This window comes from Desmodus rotundus, chromosome 5, assembly GCF_022682495.2.
Source record: "Desmodus rotundus isolate HL8 chromosome 5, HLdesRot8A.1, whole genome shotgun sequence".
NCBI classification, from domain to species: Eukaryota; Metazoa; Chordata; class Mammalia; order Chiroptera; family Phyllostomidae; genus Desmodus; species Desmodus rotundus.
The window spans coordinates 40,760,304-40,778,403 of NC_071391.1; the positions used below are offsets into that span (position 1 = coordinate 40,760,304).

Sequence of the window (18,100 nt, forward strand, 5' to 3'; positions counted from 1 at the left end):
CCCATTCACTGTTGGCACTTGGAGTAATGCCTGAAACATAGTATGTGCTCAATGAATATTCGGTGAATGAAGGACTAAATTCTCTCCAAAGAACTGAATTGGATCGTGAAACCTTTTGTTTATTTGATTTGATTTGATTTGAAAAACAGTATAGATTTTCTGTGGAGAAAGATAGTCTCCTGGTACTTCAAGTGGGAAAATTGTGAAAACTCCTGGGGAAGTGGATTGCTCTGTTTCCAAGGAGAACGATCCCACATGTCGACAGGAACTTTTTCTTACTCCATAAGAAACTTCGCATTCGGTGTCTGTGGATTGACAGCCTGTCTTTGGTTGTGGGATCAATAAATGTGCCTGCGTTTCTGCTCTCAGCCCAAGGCAGTTCCAGCTTGGGAGATAAGACCAAGGGCACACACTGAATATTTAATAGTCAAATGTTTAATGACCAGGCCTGAGAACTGAGCGGAGAGACTGCAGCCGCAGCAGCAGGGCTCCAGGGCGTCTGTAGTCGTCCTGCATTTTTCCTGTCACTTCTTGTCGTTTTTAATAGCGTAGTCATTGTTCTAATTAGGACACTCCAGAAGACAAAGGAAATAATAAAGAAAAGATAGTGTTTACCAGTGGTAGTGTTTTTAAAATAATTACAAAAAGGGGGGGTTTCTTCGAGTGCTGGAAAGGATAGTGGTTTGCACTTACAACAGTGCTTTAAACTGGGACACAGCTTGAGTGTCGAAAAGTAGGTAATAAACATAATAGGGCCAGAATGTATTTTACAGTGAAAGAACTTCTTAAAAATAACTTTTACTTGAAAAAAGAATAAAAGCCTTCTCACAAGATGCTACTTCCTATGTTGAACTGGTGAATTTAATTACAAGGAATGAACAATCAGCATCCTGGGTGTTTTCTCAAGATTCGAGAAGCCAAGCTTCTCTTTACCAAGTTTCTCTTCACTGTGAGGGGAAGGTGGGGAGGAGAAGCAGGGTCCTTGTTAGTAATAAAAGTAAAGCCCTTCCATCCTCCCAGATCCTTGAGTTAAATGCAATGATGAAATCCTGCCTTCAGAATGAGGGGACTCTGGGGCAGGAAGACCGGTGACTGAGTTTCTTCCTGCAGGTGACTGACTTTGGCTTGGCGGTGAAGAAGCATGGCGGGAGCGAAGCCATGCTGCAGACCACGTGTGGGACTCCCATGTATATGGGTAAGTTACCAGGCCTGGAATGATGCATCCAGTATTAAAATGTAGAGCAAGCGATGTGGACTAAAATGTGAGCAATTTGCTTTTGCCCTCAAGACTTCGTGGCCCCGAGCAAACTACTTTTTCTTTTAAGGTCAAATAATTTCAGTTGTCTTAGTGTTTTTCTCATAGTTTTTATCTTCAAAAATTGTAGTGTTTATTGTTTCTCTGGGCTCTTCTTAAAGTTGTTTATTTCTCTCAAGGAATCATACCCCAAGCTTAATTATTGTTTTTGTTAATTCATGCTAAAATCATGTCTTTTGCTTCTTTCATTTTTTATTCAATTTCATTGTCATCAAATGGTTTTTCATGAAGAATACTGATTAAATATATTTGTAAAAGAACAATTTCCTGTTTTTCTAAATGTGATTTTAGCAGCTTTGCTAAACTATAATTTAAATGCCATGAAAGATGCGCCACTCAGTGATTTCTCATACCCTCACAAAGTTGTGCAACCTCACCACAGCCCAGTGTAGAAAACTCCCACCCCCAAAAGTTGCCTCATGCCTGTTTATACTCAGTCTCATGCCCGTCCCAGTCCCAGGTAACCACTCATCTTCTTGTCTGTCTAGATTTGCCTTTTCTGAACATTCCCTGTAAATGGAGCTGTACAATATGTAGCCTTTTATGTCTGGTTTCTGTCCCTCGGCATCCCGTTTTGGAGGTGTATTGCTGTTGGAGGGTGTATCCACAGTCCCTTCCTTTATGTTGCCACACAGTGTTCCATCGCACGGATATGCCACACTTTGTCTATCCATTCGTTAGCTGATGGACGTGGGGATTATTTCCTGTTTGGGCTATTATGAATGATGCTGTTATGAATATTCATGTGCAAGTTTTTATATGGTCCTATGATTTTATTTTCTTTTTTAAAAGATTCTGTTTATTTTTTAGAGAGAGGGGAAAAAAGGGAGAAAGAGAGGGAGAGAAACATGTGAGAGAAACATAGATCGGTTGCCTCTTGCACGCTCCCAATGGGGGACCTGGCCTTCAACCCAGGCATGTGCCCTGACTGCGAATCAAACTGGCAGCCTTTCAGTCTGCAGGCCAGTGCTCAATCCAATGAGCCACACCAGCCAGGACAATATATATGGTTTTATTTTCTTTGCGTAGCTACCTAGGAGTGAAATTGCTGGCTCATATATTATTTATGTTTAAATGTTTAAGTAACTGCCAAATGATTTTCCAAAGTAGCTGTAACATTTAACCTTCCTACTAGCAGGGTGTGAGGGTTTCAGTTTCTTCACACGCTGGCTGACACTTGGTGTTGCCTTTTTAAACCACAGCCATTCTAGTGGGTATGAAGTAGTATCTCAGTGCGGTTTAACTTGCATTACCCTAATGACCAGTGATGTTGAGCATCTTTTCCTGTACTTAATAGTCATTTATGTATCTACTCTGATGACATGTCTGTTCAAATCTGTACCTATTGAGATAATCATGTATTTTGAATTTGTTAATAAAGTGATGACATCTATGGCTTTTTAAAATGTTGAACCATCGTCCTTGCACTTGGTTTAATACACTGCCGTACTCAGTTTGTCGCCACTTTGTTGACGAGCTGTGAGTGTGGTTTGCTTTCTTTTGTGCTGCCCTTGTCTTTTTTGATGTTAGTGTTATGCTGGCCTCATTTATTTTATTTGTTTATTTATTTATTTTCATAATTTTTATTGTATTTTTGCCATTACCATTTATCCCCCTATTCCACCTCCACCCACACCCTCCCCACCTGCACTCAACACACTGTTCTCCGTGACCGTGAGTCCTTGTTCTTTTTTGCTCCATTCCTTCACCCCCAGCCCTCTCCCACTCAGAGCTGTCAGCCTGCTCTCTCTCTCTGAGTCTGTCTCTATCTTGCTTGTTAGCTCAGCTTGTTCATGAGATTCCACATACAAGTGAAGTCATATGGTACTTGTTTTTCTCTGACTGGCTTATTTCACTTAGCATAATGTTCTCCAGGTCCATCCATGCTGTTGCAAAGGGTAAAAATTTTTTCTTTTTTTATGGCCGAGTAGTATTCCATTGTCTTTTTCGATGTTAGGGTTATTCTAGCCTCATTTAAAAAAATAAAACATTTTCACTCTTCATATGCTCATGAACCATTTAAGAAGTAGAAATTATTTATTCATTAGTTTGATGAAATTTCCCCTTAAAATATTTTGGTCCTGGTACTCTTTGGGGAATACAGTTTCTATTGTATTTTCAATTTATTCTAGGTTATTCACATTTTTCACATGTTTTTGAGTCATTTTTGTAATTTTTTAGAAAATTGTTTATTACATTGAGATTTTACATTTTATTGACATAAATATGCAAATATATTCACTTATAATTTTCACATTCCCCTGTGTATTTGTGGCTATATTCTCCTCCTGATCCCTAACATTTTTTAAGAAGGCAGTTTGGCGTTGCGTCGGTGATACGGCCTCTGACACTGCCTGGCTGACTCGGGATTTCAGCTCAGTCCTCCAGTCTGTTAGCCCCAGGCAAACAGCTGCTTTTGTCACAGTTTCTACATCACAGAACAGGGATTATGTCACTCATTTATCAAAATATCTTTGAGGGTCTTTGTGTCAGACACTGGGCCAGATATTGGTACTAAAATAGTGAACAAAATGTCATGTTGGCAGAAATATTAAACAAGATGAAGAAGTAAAATATCTGGTATATTAGAGGGAAGTGCTAAGGGAGAAAAATACAAAGGGAAGGAGAGAGGATGTATTTAGGATGGTAATAATACTATCTTCCCAGGTTGGTGTGAGAATTAAATGCAAAAATGTATGTACAGTGATGAGCACAGTGCCTGGTTCTTGGTGCTCAACATGAGCTCTTTTAATATATTAATCCTTTTTTTTCTTGATCAGATTTGTTAATGGTTAGGCCAGTTTATTGGGATTTCAAAGAACTGGCTCAACTCTAATGTTATTTAGTTTGCTTTTTCATTAATTTCTGCTTTAATCTTTCTGAATTCCTTTTTCTACTTTCTTTTGGTTTATTTTTTAACTTTCTAGGCTAAATGTTTATTTTCAGTCTTCTCATTTTCTAATAAATACATTTGAGGTTATATATTTTCCTCCGAGTAATTCTTTTATCACTTATTTTGCTTTATGCAGTGTCCAAATTATATAGAGTATTTCTTAATAGTCTAGGACTTTGGTTTTAGTCTTCCTCTTTAGTTCCAGATTTATTTAGAAGTGCTTTCAGAATTTCGTAGGTGGTTATGATGTATTTGCCGTTCCTGCGAATGTGTGTTAGTGATCCTTGCCTTTGGTTTTTCAGTCTGGTTTTCTTCATTTTAGTAGGCAATTGCGACTTAAAGCATTACCAACTTTTAGGAATTTTCTTTATGATTGAACACATGATTTGTTTCCATAAACATTACATTGGGTATTTAGAAGTTTATGTATATTTCTGGTTTGTTGAGCGTAAAAATTTCCATGGTTGTGTTTATAAAATCAAATGTGATACCTTCGTGATTTAAACTTTCCATATTGTTAATTTAATTTTTCTTGCTGCTGCTTTTGATTTCTAAGAGAGAACATTTTTTAAAGTTCTCTCATCAAGATAGGGCTTTGAGAAATTTGTTTTGTATTTTTAGTAGATTTATTTTAAAAATCTACTGAAATATAATTTACGTACAATAAAATGTACAAATATTAAGTGTAAAATTCTACAAGTTTTGAGAAATGCATATACTTGTATAATCACCACGCCAGTGGGGATACAGAACACCTCTGCCACTCCAGACAGTCTCTGTGTGTGCCTCTCAGTCAGTCCCCCATGCAGACCCCAGCAGCCGTGAGTGATTTCTGTCACCAAAGCTCAGTGGTGTTTGTCTGGAGCTTTGTACACATTGAATCATGCAGTACGTATTCTTTTGTCTGTTTCCTTCCATTCCACGTCATGATTTTAGACATATTAGTAGTTCGTTCTTTCTTCCTTTCTTTCCCTTCCTTCCTGCCTTCCGAGGATTATACTGAGTTCATTGATTTTTGTTTTGGGGGGGGTTTTTTGGCCTACTTGATGCATAAGGTTTCAAAATTGTTTTCTTGTTACTTGGGAAAAGGCTACTTTAGATTCTGTTCATATCCTCCTGTTGGCAAAAGACATCTGGTCTGTAGTTATGTGGGGAAAATATAGCCAAGCATCCTGAGTTTTATGCCTGCTTATTAGTTGTCTACACTGATAACAAGTAAGAGAACAAGAGAGAAGACAGATGGTTTGTAGAGCTTTGCTGACTTTCTAAATGGCTCCTTGGCACGGTTATCCCCGGCCTGTGCCTCTCTCTCAGAGCTGGGATGACAGCACAGTAGAATTGCCCCTAGTAATTAAGGTGACTCTCAAAGAGTGAGGGACGGAAACTGGGCCCCTGCGGTGTGTTCGTGTCCCACCTCTATGCTGATTCTTCATGGAACATGAACCCAGAGTCATAGACATGCGGCCGTAGAGCAACTCGAACTTTAATGATTCCCTATTTAAAGAGTAAGTAGAGTTAAAGAAAACAAGTAGCTGCTTAAATGGAAATATTGATCAGTTAATTTTCAATGATTTGGAGATGAATTATTTAGTTTGTAAATTATCTATAGTAGCATCTTTATTCATTCTCTCTTTCATTTACTTTTTAACTTTTTTGTTGCTTTTTACCTCCTTTAACAATACGAAGAGGAAATGAAATTCCACTTGCTTTTAGTTGTTATAAAAGGTTGTGTGTGTGCGCGCGCGCGTGTGTGTAGGTGAGGGAGATTGAAACTATTTTCTAAAATAAAATCACTTTTGCCCTGACCCATGTGGCTCAGTTGGTTGAAGCATCGTCCAGCAAAGTGAAAGGTGGGCAGTTCAGCTCCTCATCAGGGCACATGCCTGGGTTGTGGGTTCGGTCCTTGGTCGGGGAGTGGACGAGAGGCAACCAATTGATGTTTGTCTCTCACATGGATGTTTCCCTCCCTTTTTCTCCCTCCCTTCGCCTCTCTCTAAAGGTAAATAAATAAAATCTTAAAAAAGTAAACACTTGCGTAACTTTAGGCGAATCACTTAACGTGTCTGAACCGCAGTCTCCTCACTGGCACAGTGAGTCAGATGCCTACATACCCGTCTCACACGGCCCTCGACATCACCTTCACAAGCACTGTAGTCTGTACAAAAGTGTTTGTCCTGCTAGAGTTCTAATGAAATCTATGCACGTGTTTCATTTTTATATTTGCAGCTGTTCTTTTCTTCCTCTTTCCTTAAAGATATTTGATTCCTTGCTATATAGACTTATTTCTGAAATATATGTGACTTTCTTAAAAGCCAGCATTATAACAAATCTAATCATTAAAAAATGTGCTACTATAAAGTTAAAAAGAAAAAAAAGTTCTACTTTGGAAAGATTGTTTAAAGGAGCCCTGTTGTGAACACATTGTAAAGTAGGAAGCACGGAGTGGGAGAGGCGGGAGAACTGTGCCTGTTGGCTGTTTGATCCAGTTACGTTGCAGGAGCTCGCTCTTCGCGTCAGTTTCCTCATTTAGGAAAATAATTCATATTCTGTCAGAGGAGTGTTATGATGTTATTATCTCACTAAAGTAATTTGTAACCATTTATCTTAGTTTTTCAGTGAATCCAGATTTCCACATATTGCGCTTGCTTTAAATTACAACCACTTAAGGCATGTATTTAATTCTATTTCTGGAAAAGAACTGAGGTATTGTTGTCTTCTACTATAACTACACAATCTTTGCAAAATCATTTCTTAACAATTCCAAAGGATGAAGAGTAGTCGCGCATTCGGCTACACGGTCTGGGCCGCCGTTCCTTTGGAAGCTAAATGACAGGAGCGAGGCTGCAGTGACATCAGTTGTTACGCCTGCACATTATTCATTTGGCACCTGCGTGGGTTCTCGTTTTCCCTGGGGGGGGAATACATTGCAGCACATCAGCACATTTTTCATGCTTTGTGTTTAAGCATTTAAAAGTCATTTATTGTATTATTAATACTATTATATTTCTGCTTGTTTGGCAGCCCCTGAAGTCATCAATGCCCATGACTATAGCCAGCAGTGTGACATTTGGAGCATAGGTGTCATAATGTACATTTTGTAAGTAGTTCGCTAAATGTGCAGTTGAAAAATGAATGTTTTCTAACAGAATCATGTAGATTTTCAGTTAAAAGTAAACAATATAGTTTTTAAAACGTGACTGAAAAAACGATTGGGAGGTCAGTCTAAAAGCTCTCTTATTAGTTGTCAGGTACTTACATTAGGTATTTTTTAATACCATAAATTCGTAACTTTCAGTTTTGCTTTGTGTTGATCTGCTACAATGCACTGTGTGATGTGAACATAGTGAAAAACTTGCCCTAAGACTTCCCTGATCCTTTGGTACAAACCGAGCTTCTTTGTATTTTGTCAAGAGATTACTAAGAGCCCATCAGGTAGAGGGCTGTCCTGGGAACTGGCACCTGAGCTGCCCCGTGCACAGACAGGTGTGACGAGTGGGCACTAGCCAGGCGGAGGTTCAGCCCAGGGTCCCTGTATCGCATGCCTCTGGGTCTTTGCTCATGCAGTTCCTTCTGCCTAGAATGTTCTTTCTTCTCTGCTAACCTCTCTCCTGGAAGCACCCAGGTCGGATATTAACACCTTGTATTTTGCAAATTCCTACTCTGCCGCAGCAGAGCTACTATGTTCATTACATACACTTTCCCGGAGGATTTAAAGCAGCCTACAGAAATGCATGCAAAACAGTAACACTGAAAAGCAAAGCAAAGTAATAAAATAAGAATATTTAACCAGGGAGGTTTGCATGTGTCTAAATTTGATAGAATTAATTGTTCACTTCTCCATGTTCTCATAGCACTTTTAAAAACTGGATTATAATGCTGTAATACAACTATTGTATTTTGTGTATTATATCTATTTTCCTTGCTCTAAATTCCATGGGGGACAGACATCTTACTCATCTTTGCATCCCTGGCATCTGGTACAATAGTAGGAATGTAGTCAGTGCGCAATATCTGTTTGTTAATTGAATTAAAGTGAATTTTGTTAGAGGTGTTCTGAAAAGTTAGGGACCATTGTTCTGCCTCTTGATGAATGTGAACATTTTTATGTTGATGCAACATTTGTTTCACGGCCATACTGAAGATTTCACTGTGTACTTTCTCTTCTAGATCATTTCTAAATACTGACATCACAGTAGTTGCATTTTTGTAGTTTTGTGGGGTGGAATACACAGGCAGTGGAAATCGGATGGTGGGATTATAGCTGTAACCCAGGTAGTCAGCATGCATTACCTGCTTAGATTACATAAAGTATAAATGTAGTGACAGTTTTGGTCATTGTTTTGTGTTAATTAGAATCATTGTAAAAATTCCGAGCGTTAGTCTTTAATTAAATATATAACCATTTTAACTTAGTGTTTTATACTCTTAAGTCTTTCTAGACAGCACATATCAAATGTATGTGCCATCTAATATTACATAATTCACGTGTTTGCTGCCTTCTTAGTTTTGAATTTGATGTTAAGGAAAGTGCTAGTGTATTAATATGTTAAATTTTTTTCTCTTTCTTGAAGATTCCATTCTAATTTTTCCGTTTCAGAGCATCGCTGCATGTCATCAGAAATAACACCTTTTTTCCTTTACAGTAGACTCTTACTTAGCTAATCAGTGCCTATTCATTAATCTGCCTAAGCCCAGTGATCTCAGGTAATTTCCTTCTCCGAGGGTGCAAACATATTACCTCCTCCACGGAGGTTATGTTCTTGTTTATCAGTTACTTCTGATTTATCTCTACTTAATTGGACAATGATAACGTACTTTCTCAAGGTGAAATTAACATAAATACTCTTTATGGGTATATCCTCTGCTACTTTGATTCCTGTGAATGCAGCAGAAAATAATAGGAAAGCATTAAGAGGCATTTTTCATGACTTGGATTTACTTTTCTGGATGTGCAGAAAATTGCTGTCATAAAATTTCACATGCTGCTGATTGACCAGCCATTAGATACATTCTTGTGTAAGTAAAATTGCAAAGGACAGGAAAAAAGTGGAATTTTAAAAACGTAGCCCTTAAGCTATAGTTGCATGCTAGTCAGGCTGTGCAGGAGCAGCGAAGGAATTGGTAAATGTGCGTGTGCATGTCGCTGGTTATTAACAGACTCAATGAGCTGGGCTTTTGCTGGCCCATACTTGTTACAATAGATAGTCATTGTCCATAAGACAGCTTTTCTGGCTTTTTAAAAGTTGCATTTTAAAAGTAAATAGCAGTGGGGTAAGTGAGATCAGAGAAAGGAGGGTCAGAATGAGCTGGAGAAGTTGAAAAGTATTAAAATAAGAGTTTGGGGAGCAATTTGGTAAATATCCATCTTGTACCAAGGAAGGGCCTGTTGGTAAATAAAAAGCTACATTGTCCAGCCTCGTTTGATAAACTACTAGGACGAAAACACTTTTTTTTCCCTAGGAAAATCATCATCATCATTTTCATTCAAAATATTTATTAAATTTAGACTTATTCAAAAATGTTTGTGGGAAAGATTTTTAAAGAACTTAAAGATATAGCTAAAAGTCAGTAAAAATGTAACTGTTAGGAGACTTAGAGATCATTATACTTCAGTTCATATTAGACCGGAATTTGGGAAGAATGATGGAATTGCGCCATTTTATTCTTTCAGCAATCAGATGGGGAAATGCAGTCTTGAGAGTCGAAGAGTAGGCAGGCGGAGTTGCTCTGTGAGGAGTCCAGGTCCGACTTCTGTCTGGCTGTCAGGGGGAACGTCTGGGGCTCACGTTCGGGGTTGCTCCCAGAAGGCTGGGTTGGCAGTAACGACGATGGCTGGCACTTGCTGACAATGGGCTACAAGGAACTGAATTCGACTTTACGCATGTTTTTGTGGTTTGGGCCTGGATTATCTGCTGAGGCTTGGGCTTGCCATGCTCTTCGTTAAGCATAGCACAGTTTTTCCTTTTCAGAGATCCTGCCGACTGTATTCTGGAATGTGTAAGCAAGCTCGGGTTCCTGCACCCGGCTCATGGCTGTGCTGATGTCAGTCATTCTGTCTGCTCAGCTTTCGCCCTTTCAGACCGAAGCGTCACATCTTCCCACCTGATTTTTCTCACCCAGACCTTCTTCATTTTGTATACTGTTTTTGAAGCGTTGTGATCATTTTAATGGATTTTTTTTAGCTTTGACTCAGAGCCTATAGATGTTTCCAGAGTTATTCTTGGTTTAGTCTTAGTAACATTTGTACAGTATTTTACCCTGGATAAAACTCTTACATGGTCATTTAGACTCTGGTACCTCAGTATATTTTCCCAGAAGTTCAGTTCAGTTTATGTGCCTTTGGCATTACATTACCCCTGCTCACAGTAAGTGTATCTCCTCTACTACCTGCAACTGTTACTGTGTGCACACCTTCCTGTATTTTAACCATGGTTAAGCTTCGTGTTTCTCCACCTGGAACAGCTTTGGGTCGTTTGCAGATCTGGAGGTTTCAGTGACAGGGGTGTCCAACCTTTTGGCCTCTCTGGGCCACACTGGAAGAAGAGTTGTCTTGGGCCACACATTAAATACACAAACACCAATGAAAGCTGATGAGCACAAAAAAGGTTTTAAGTAAATTTACGATTTTGCGTTGGGCTGCAGTCATAGCCGTCCTGGGCTGCAAGCGGCCTGCTGGGTGCGGGTTGGACACCCCTGGGCCGAGTATAAGAGCCTAGCACTGATCTTGCAAAACCCCTTCGCTTCTGTTTCTACACGCAGGAGGTACCCACCGCCTCCTGTGTGGGTTACATGCCATTGAGTTGACTCCGAATCTTGGAAGCTCTATGAATGAGTGATGTCCGTGATGCTCTGTCCTCACCAGCCCTGCTCAGCTCCTGTAGAGTCATGCATATGGCTTCTTCTTAAAAAAAATTATTGTATTTTTTTCCATTACCATGTAGTCCCCTTATACTCCCTCCCCCCGAAATCCCCATACTGATGTCCATGTGTCCTTTTTCCTTATTGCTCAGTCCCTACACCCCCTAACCTGCCCCACCCCTGCCCTTAGCTGTCATCCTGCTCTCCATCTATGAGTCTGTCTTCTCCAAAGAACCCTGCCTTCTCATGATGCGCTCCTAGTAGGACAGCTTCGGTGTTGTCATTTTGCCTTCAGCAATGTGTCAGGCATAATTTGCTCAAGGGCCCATTTGCTCCCCTTTCTGGCCATCTGGGATATCCATAGAGGTCTTGTCCAACATATTTTCTCAAATGAATCATTTTTTTCCCATCAGCCTTCTCCACTGTCCAACTTTCGCGTCCGTGCACAGTAACTGGGAATATGAAGGCATGGATGAGCTTAGCCGTGGCCTCTAGTGACACATCTTTGCTCCTGATGGCCTTCCCAATTCTTACATTTCTGCCCTTTCAAGTCTCAGTCTTCTCTCTCTCTTTGTTTTAGAGATTTTATTTATTTATTCTTAGAGAGAGGGCAAGGGAGGGAGAAAGAGAGGGAGAGAAGCATCAGTTGGTTGCCTATCACACTCCCCCAACCAGGGGGCTGGTCCATAACCCAGGCATGTGCCCTGACTGGGAATCGAACCTGTGACCTACAGTTTGTAGGATGACGACCAACCCACTGATTCACACCAGTCAGGGCTCAAGTCTCATCTCAGTCTTTTCTTGATTTCTTGGCTGCAGTCCCCGTTTTTATCTTTTATTTATTTAATTTTTAATTGTTATTGAATTTATTGGGGCGACATTGGTTGATAAAATTATATAGGTTTCAACTACAGTCTCCATTTGAATTGATGACTGAACCAAGAGAAGCAAAACCTTAACAGTTTCGATGTCTTCATGTCTATCCTTCTTCCTGTCCTTTATGTAAATACGAAGCACCACTACTTCCAAGTCCTGTGGAAACTTAATTTTTAATAGGCTTATTTGAATTTTTAAAAAAACCTAAAGAAAATGATTGTCTTTGTTGTAGATTATGTGGAGAACCGCCCTTTTTGGCAAGCTCAGAAGAGAAGCTTTTTGAGTTAATAAGAAGGGGAGAACTACATTTCGATGGTCCGGTCTGGGATTCCATAAGTGATTGTGGTAATATGGATTTGTTATTTACTAAAGCAAATGTGCACAATGTGAGCAAGTTTGCTCGTAATTCAGATACTTGAAGTCTCTGTTTACTCATTGAATTTACTTGTAGAAATAACACTATTTACTTGTGGAAATAGTGATTATCTTCACCGTGATTTTTATAGTCAAAACTTCCAACCAAAACAGAAAATACATAGTAAAAATGGAAGAGGAAATGTGCTGATTATCTAGTTAATTTTTATTATAGAACATAAATCAGCTAATCCAGGCAATAAAATCTCACTGTAGGCCTTAAACTTTATTCTAAGCCATTTATACTGATGATATTTGTTTTATAATAGTTATCTTTCCTTCATGTCATACAGACCTAATTCTAAATAAATTGGAAATTAAATGTTACTAATTGCAGTTAAGAAATGAGATATTCAGGATATTCCTTTATTTGCAGCCAAAAGTGTTTTGAAACAACTTATGAAAGTGGATCCTGCTCACAGAATCACAGCTAAGGAGCTACTGGATAACCAGTGGCTAACAGTAAGTTACTGCATTGCAATACTTCTTTTTTTTTTTCTTGTCAACATTCTGCCATTGCTTATTTCTTTTCATTTGGCCTCGTAGCTTATATAGTTTTTATTAAAAAATAGTCCATTTCTCTCATCTTCTGACAAGTTAAAAAAATTACTGAATCTTGACACATTTCTGAAATGGGTATCTGCAAACTTAGCATATCGAACAGGGAGCTCTTGAGTCACCACCTTGTATAAACATATTAGGTAATGCTCAGCGTAAGATGCTTGTGTGCCGTCCACATAGAGATATCAAATAGGTCTGGAGCCGGAAAAGCCTGTGTTTGGGAATCGGGAGTAGGTAGATGCCATAAAAAGCTATTAGGCTGAAGAGATAAATTAGGAAGAAAATACAGATAGAAAGGAAAAGAGACCTCAGCACCCTGCTTTTAGATACTACATTTAGTAGAGGAGAAGCTAGCAATTGAGGCTGGGAAAGAGTATCTGACGAGGGGGGAAGAAAATTGCAAGAGTGGTGCCGGGAAGTTAAGTGAGAAAAATGTTTGAGAAAGTGAGAACAGTCAGCTCCCAGGTAAATGCTGCTGAGAGGTCAAGATCAGAATGAGACGTTTCCATTAGACCAGCCAACAGAGCGGTGGGTGGTGACCTGAAGGCCCAGGTAAGTTTAGATTCCATACATTTATAGTGATATCACTCTTCTTTGAAATTTTCTAATTTTCCTTTGGCAATTTCTAATCACCTCTTTGAGTAATATTTTTTTCTCCAAGGCTAAAAAAAATTAGTCTTCGCACAAAAATGGGTCCTTTCTGCCCTCTTTTATGAATATGTTGATCTCTCAGATCATTCTGTGCCATCAGTATTTCTGCCCGAAGTACCTGTGCAAATGAGCTAGCAGCTAGACAGGTCGTTGCAGGACTGCACTGAGTAGATTTGTACAGCAAGATCAAAAATCGGAAAACAGATGGTATGCCTTAGAAATCTCTCTCTTTTCAGCATCACACAACATTTGGGTTTGGCCATGTAATTATTTGTGTTCTAATTAGTACAGCTTTATTTCTGGCTTTGGTCATTTTTCCAGAAGTCTCCATCTTTGAGCCTCCATAACATTTGTTTCTATGTAGTCTTTGCCAAGTGGATGGAGACGTGACAGATAGCGTGTACTATATCAGACTCTCCTAAGGAGTTCAGTGTATGAAGTTTAGAATACCAGCATTTTATAAACTTCTAAAAGGCAACACTCTTTTCTTCTTAACCACTTGAAGTCTTACTTCATATCCTCTGTTTGAAATAACCTAAAGGGAACATGTTAGTTCTCTCAGTGCCTTGCTGCTTTATAACCAGAGCTTATCTTTTGCAATATCTAACACACAGTAACATTTTTTTTCAAAGAGCTTTATCGGATAAAAAGTTTCTAGGGTTTAACCTATGTATTGTCCATTTTGAAATATGGTACATATCTGAAGAGTATTCTATGTACATTTAAGCGAATGGAACTTAAAATAAACACGTATTGTCATTCCAATTTTAAAAGTCCAAAGATCAGATGTAAGGAAAAATAACCGAGAAACGACTTTCCTACAAGGAAGAGTTTGATGGTGACTCACATTGCCAGGAGTGCCCCGATACCCCCCTGTGTCCGCTTCTTCCCTGTTTCCTCTTCACTCTCAATGGCAGTTCAGGAGTTTATTCCCTTTTATTAGATGAATACAGTTGCCTCTTGGTGTTCCTTCAAGTCCCCTGGTGACAACCGGCACCAAGAATTTGCATTTTAAACAAGTTTCCCAGTTATTTTTAATGCCTGCTTATATTTAAGAACCCTGCTATAAATTAAGGAAACATTTTTCTTCTGTGGCTTGTCAAGAACGTTTCCAGATTTTTAGCTCTATTGGCATTCTTCAGGCATTCAGTAATTTTTTTTGGTGCCCACCACATGCCAGGACCTTTGCTAGGTGATGAAATGTAGCTGTAGACATGTAGGACATGGTCTCTGACAGAAGGAGCCCACAGTCTAGTAAGGGAGGTATGCTATGTATAAGACACAATGCAAGGGAGAAAGTGATAAATGACCTAAGAAATTGCCAAACGACCAGAGGTGCAGAGGCAAGCAAGTGTGAAAATAGGAAGTTCAATTTGACTGGCAGATTAAGATGCTTGAAGGAAAGAAGTGGGAAATAAGACTTTTAGAAAAGGAAAGAAAATTGTGTGGGGGACTTGCATCTCAGGCTAGATAGAATTTTAACTTCCTTTCATAAGTAGTGGAGACCAATTATAGGCTCTTTGAAATGAAGGAAATTATTGTTATAGTGTATAAGCCTTGCACGGTGGCTCATTTTAAATGGGACAAGTGCCATTTAAATGTCTATATTGATTTTAACAAGTATCTTTTTACTTAAACCACTGGACACTATCGGGGTACAAAGAAGAATAAAACGCAGTCTCTCCCGGGGAGTCATTCACTACAGATCATGGTGTACTTTGCTTTATACTCACACTTTGCAAAGGTGCATGTACTCAGGGCGTCTAGGGTCTAATTTCCAGAACAGTGTGTCCTAATGTGTGAACAAGGCCCTTGTTCATTAATCCAAGAATTGCTATCCATGGTTTGGTCATTAGCTTTTGACCTTTAGCCTTAACATATATTCTCTACATAAGCAAATGGAAATTTTCTGATACCTAATTGATGGGTAGTTTTTTTCCTACTGTATATTTTCATTCTAAATATGTTTCTACTCAACCTTTATTTTACTATATTTAGTTATTCTTAAACTCCGAATTATGTATATGAATATGCTGTTGAGGCCCTCTTAAAAGGCTTTTATAAAAATTATGTTAAGAAAAAACGCATGAACCAGAAACCTTGGGGATTTTCTCAACACTCAGTGATTACTATGTACTTAATAAGTCAACAAATCTTTACTGAGTAGCTGTTGTGTGCTGGTGCAGTCCTGGCCCACAGATCTCCCACAGCCCAGCAGAGGGTTTAAAACAGAAACGCTGGAGAACGAGTATATCATGTGTGTGTATAAATATATAAGTATGGACTCTGTGAGTTAAACATAGCATGTAATAAAATGGATTCTGTAAAATATGTAAATGTATACTCAGTATAAAAATATATTTTGCAGAGAGTATATAGTAGTAGTACTATTAGGTTTTCAAGGAGAGAGCTATTATTTCCTTTAGGGGACTGAAAAACTACTCAACGTGAAGGTAATATGTGACCTCGCTCTGAAAGAAAGGGAAAAAGTAGGAGTTAATGTTGGAGTCAGGCTGAGAAAGAGGGGGGTTCTGGATAGAAAGAACTTGACAAAGATTTAAAGACGGGAAAAGAAGTATATTCAGAGACTGTGAAGCGTATTAGCAGTTCTTTTCCTCTGGCACGCTGGAAGACCTGTAGGGAAGTGGTGGGGAACTACGCTGTAAAGACAGGTGGGGCTGTCTTGCTGCCGCCCTTGGCTTCCACAGAGAGGACTTTATATCTGACTTGTTTGGACAAGGGGTTCCTCCTGAAAGGCAGTGAAGGACCATGGTCACAGCTAAATTCATGTGAATTTTCTTCTTTGTCCACCTGCATCCAAAAGTTCCTTTGTTCTTCCCCCAAGTGTCTGCCGTCCCACCCACCAGCAGCGTGCCAGAGTTCCAGGTCTGTTCTGCACCTTCTCATTGCGGTTTTAATCTGCATGTCATGAATTACAAATGAAATTGGTCACCCTTACTTATGCTCATTGGCCTTTTGGATGTCTTCTCCTGCAAAATGCCTGTTCAAGTCTTTTCCGCAGTTTTCTATAGGTTTTGTATCTTTTACTTACTGATTTGTAGAGGTTTGTTACATTTTCTTGATATGGGCCTTCTGTCACACACGCAACCGCATGAACAAGTGCGTGTACATCAACAAGCGCTGGCAGATACCGACTGACTGAGGAAAAACAACACGGAAAGGATCACCGTGGGTCCTCACCCAAGCAGATGACTTTGAGAAGAACGGATCGCTGGAAGTTCGGGGTCTTGAAATTGATCCCTGCAAACCGTCCTTCCCACCCGTCCTTGGGAAGTCTTTATGTATAGCCAGATGTACGCATACACCAATTTGAAGAATGTCAGTTTGGAATATATTGAGTTCACTTTTATTTTTCCAGCTTCATTGAGATATAATTGACATATAACATTGTAAAATTTAAGATGTACAACATAATGATATATGTATTAATTAGTAAATGATACCACAATAAGTTTAGTTAATATATCTATCATATCACAGTTACGATTTTTAAGATACACTCTCTTAGCAACTTTCAAATATGCGATTTACAATATAGTATTGAAGGCTCACAGCATCTCTAGCTAGAAGTTCTTAGCAGGCGATTGGAAATGAGCTTCTAGAATAATGGTGTATTACTAAATCTCTCAGGCTGTTTCCTCCTGAAGAATAGGAATATCAACACCAACCTGTGTACTCACATAGTTGCTGTACTTGTAGGGGAAAAAATCACTGGCTTTGTCAGAAAAAAATTAAAGTAGCATACAATTGCTTACTTTAGTGGTTGCTACTACCTTGATGTGCTGTTGCCTTGGACTCGTTGAGACCCATTAGGATAGGTTGGGTGATTTTATTGGATGCTATCAGTTCTTTGTGGGTATCTGCAACTTACATTATTTCTCTCCTACTGTAATTTACATTAATTATTGGTCATATAAAAGTAATAGTTGAGACTAACCATGGCAAATGATTTAAATGATAAACAAAACAGAAAAAAATAACTTTCTCCTTCCATTAACCTCATTCCCTCTTACTAAAGATAACCATTCTTAAGTCTCTTATGTGTTCTTTCAGAAACATTCTATACATCTTTGTGTATATATTTTGCACAAATGGGTTCATATTATGCAAACTATTATTTTTTATCTAATATATCTTGATAGGATTTCCTTATTTTAAAAAAAGAGCATTGTATTCCAAACTATGGATACAATATTATTTTGTGAGTAATCCCCAGTGAGTATGGATCATTTAAATTGTTTCATATCTTTCCTATTACAAACAGTGGTGCGATAAATGTTCTTGTAAATACATGTTTGCACACTGTGTCAGCATAGCTATCGGGTAAATTCTGAGCAGTGGAGTTGCTGGCCAGAGAGAATGTGCATTACACCGAGGCTGCTGCCGACTCACCCTTCTGTAGGAAGCGAGTGAATGAGAGAGCCTGTTTCCCCACCCCTCTCCAGAATAGGCTGTTACCAAACTCAGATGCATGTCCGTCGGTCAGGTGGAAACTGACATCTCATTGTTTG

At 39.0% G+C, this 18,100-nt stretch overlaps 1 protein-coding gene across 15 annotated transcripts in view; it reads left to right on the forward strand.

Moving 5' to 3' along the window:
- Positions 1–18,100, forward strand: part of STK33 (serine/threonine kinase 33) — a 130,031-nt gene that overhangs the window by 92,460 nt on the left and 19,471 nt on the right. For all 15 annotated transcript variants that reach the window (XM_045194357.2, XM_045194361.2, XM_045194355.2 and 12 more), the window contains 4 exons: positions 1,111–1,195; positions 7,230–7,305; positions 12,175–12,287; positions 12,733–12,818. In XM_045194357.2, coding sequence (XP_045050292.1) covers positions 1,111–1,195; positions 7,230–7,305; positions 12,175–12,287; positions 12,733–12,818 — 360 coding nt within the window. The remainder of the gene's footprint in view (positions 1–1,110; positions 1,196–7,229; positions 7,306–12,174; positions 12,288–12,732; positions 12,819–18,100) is intronic.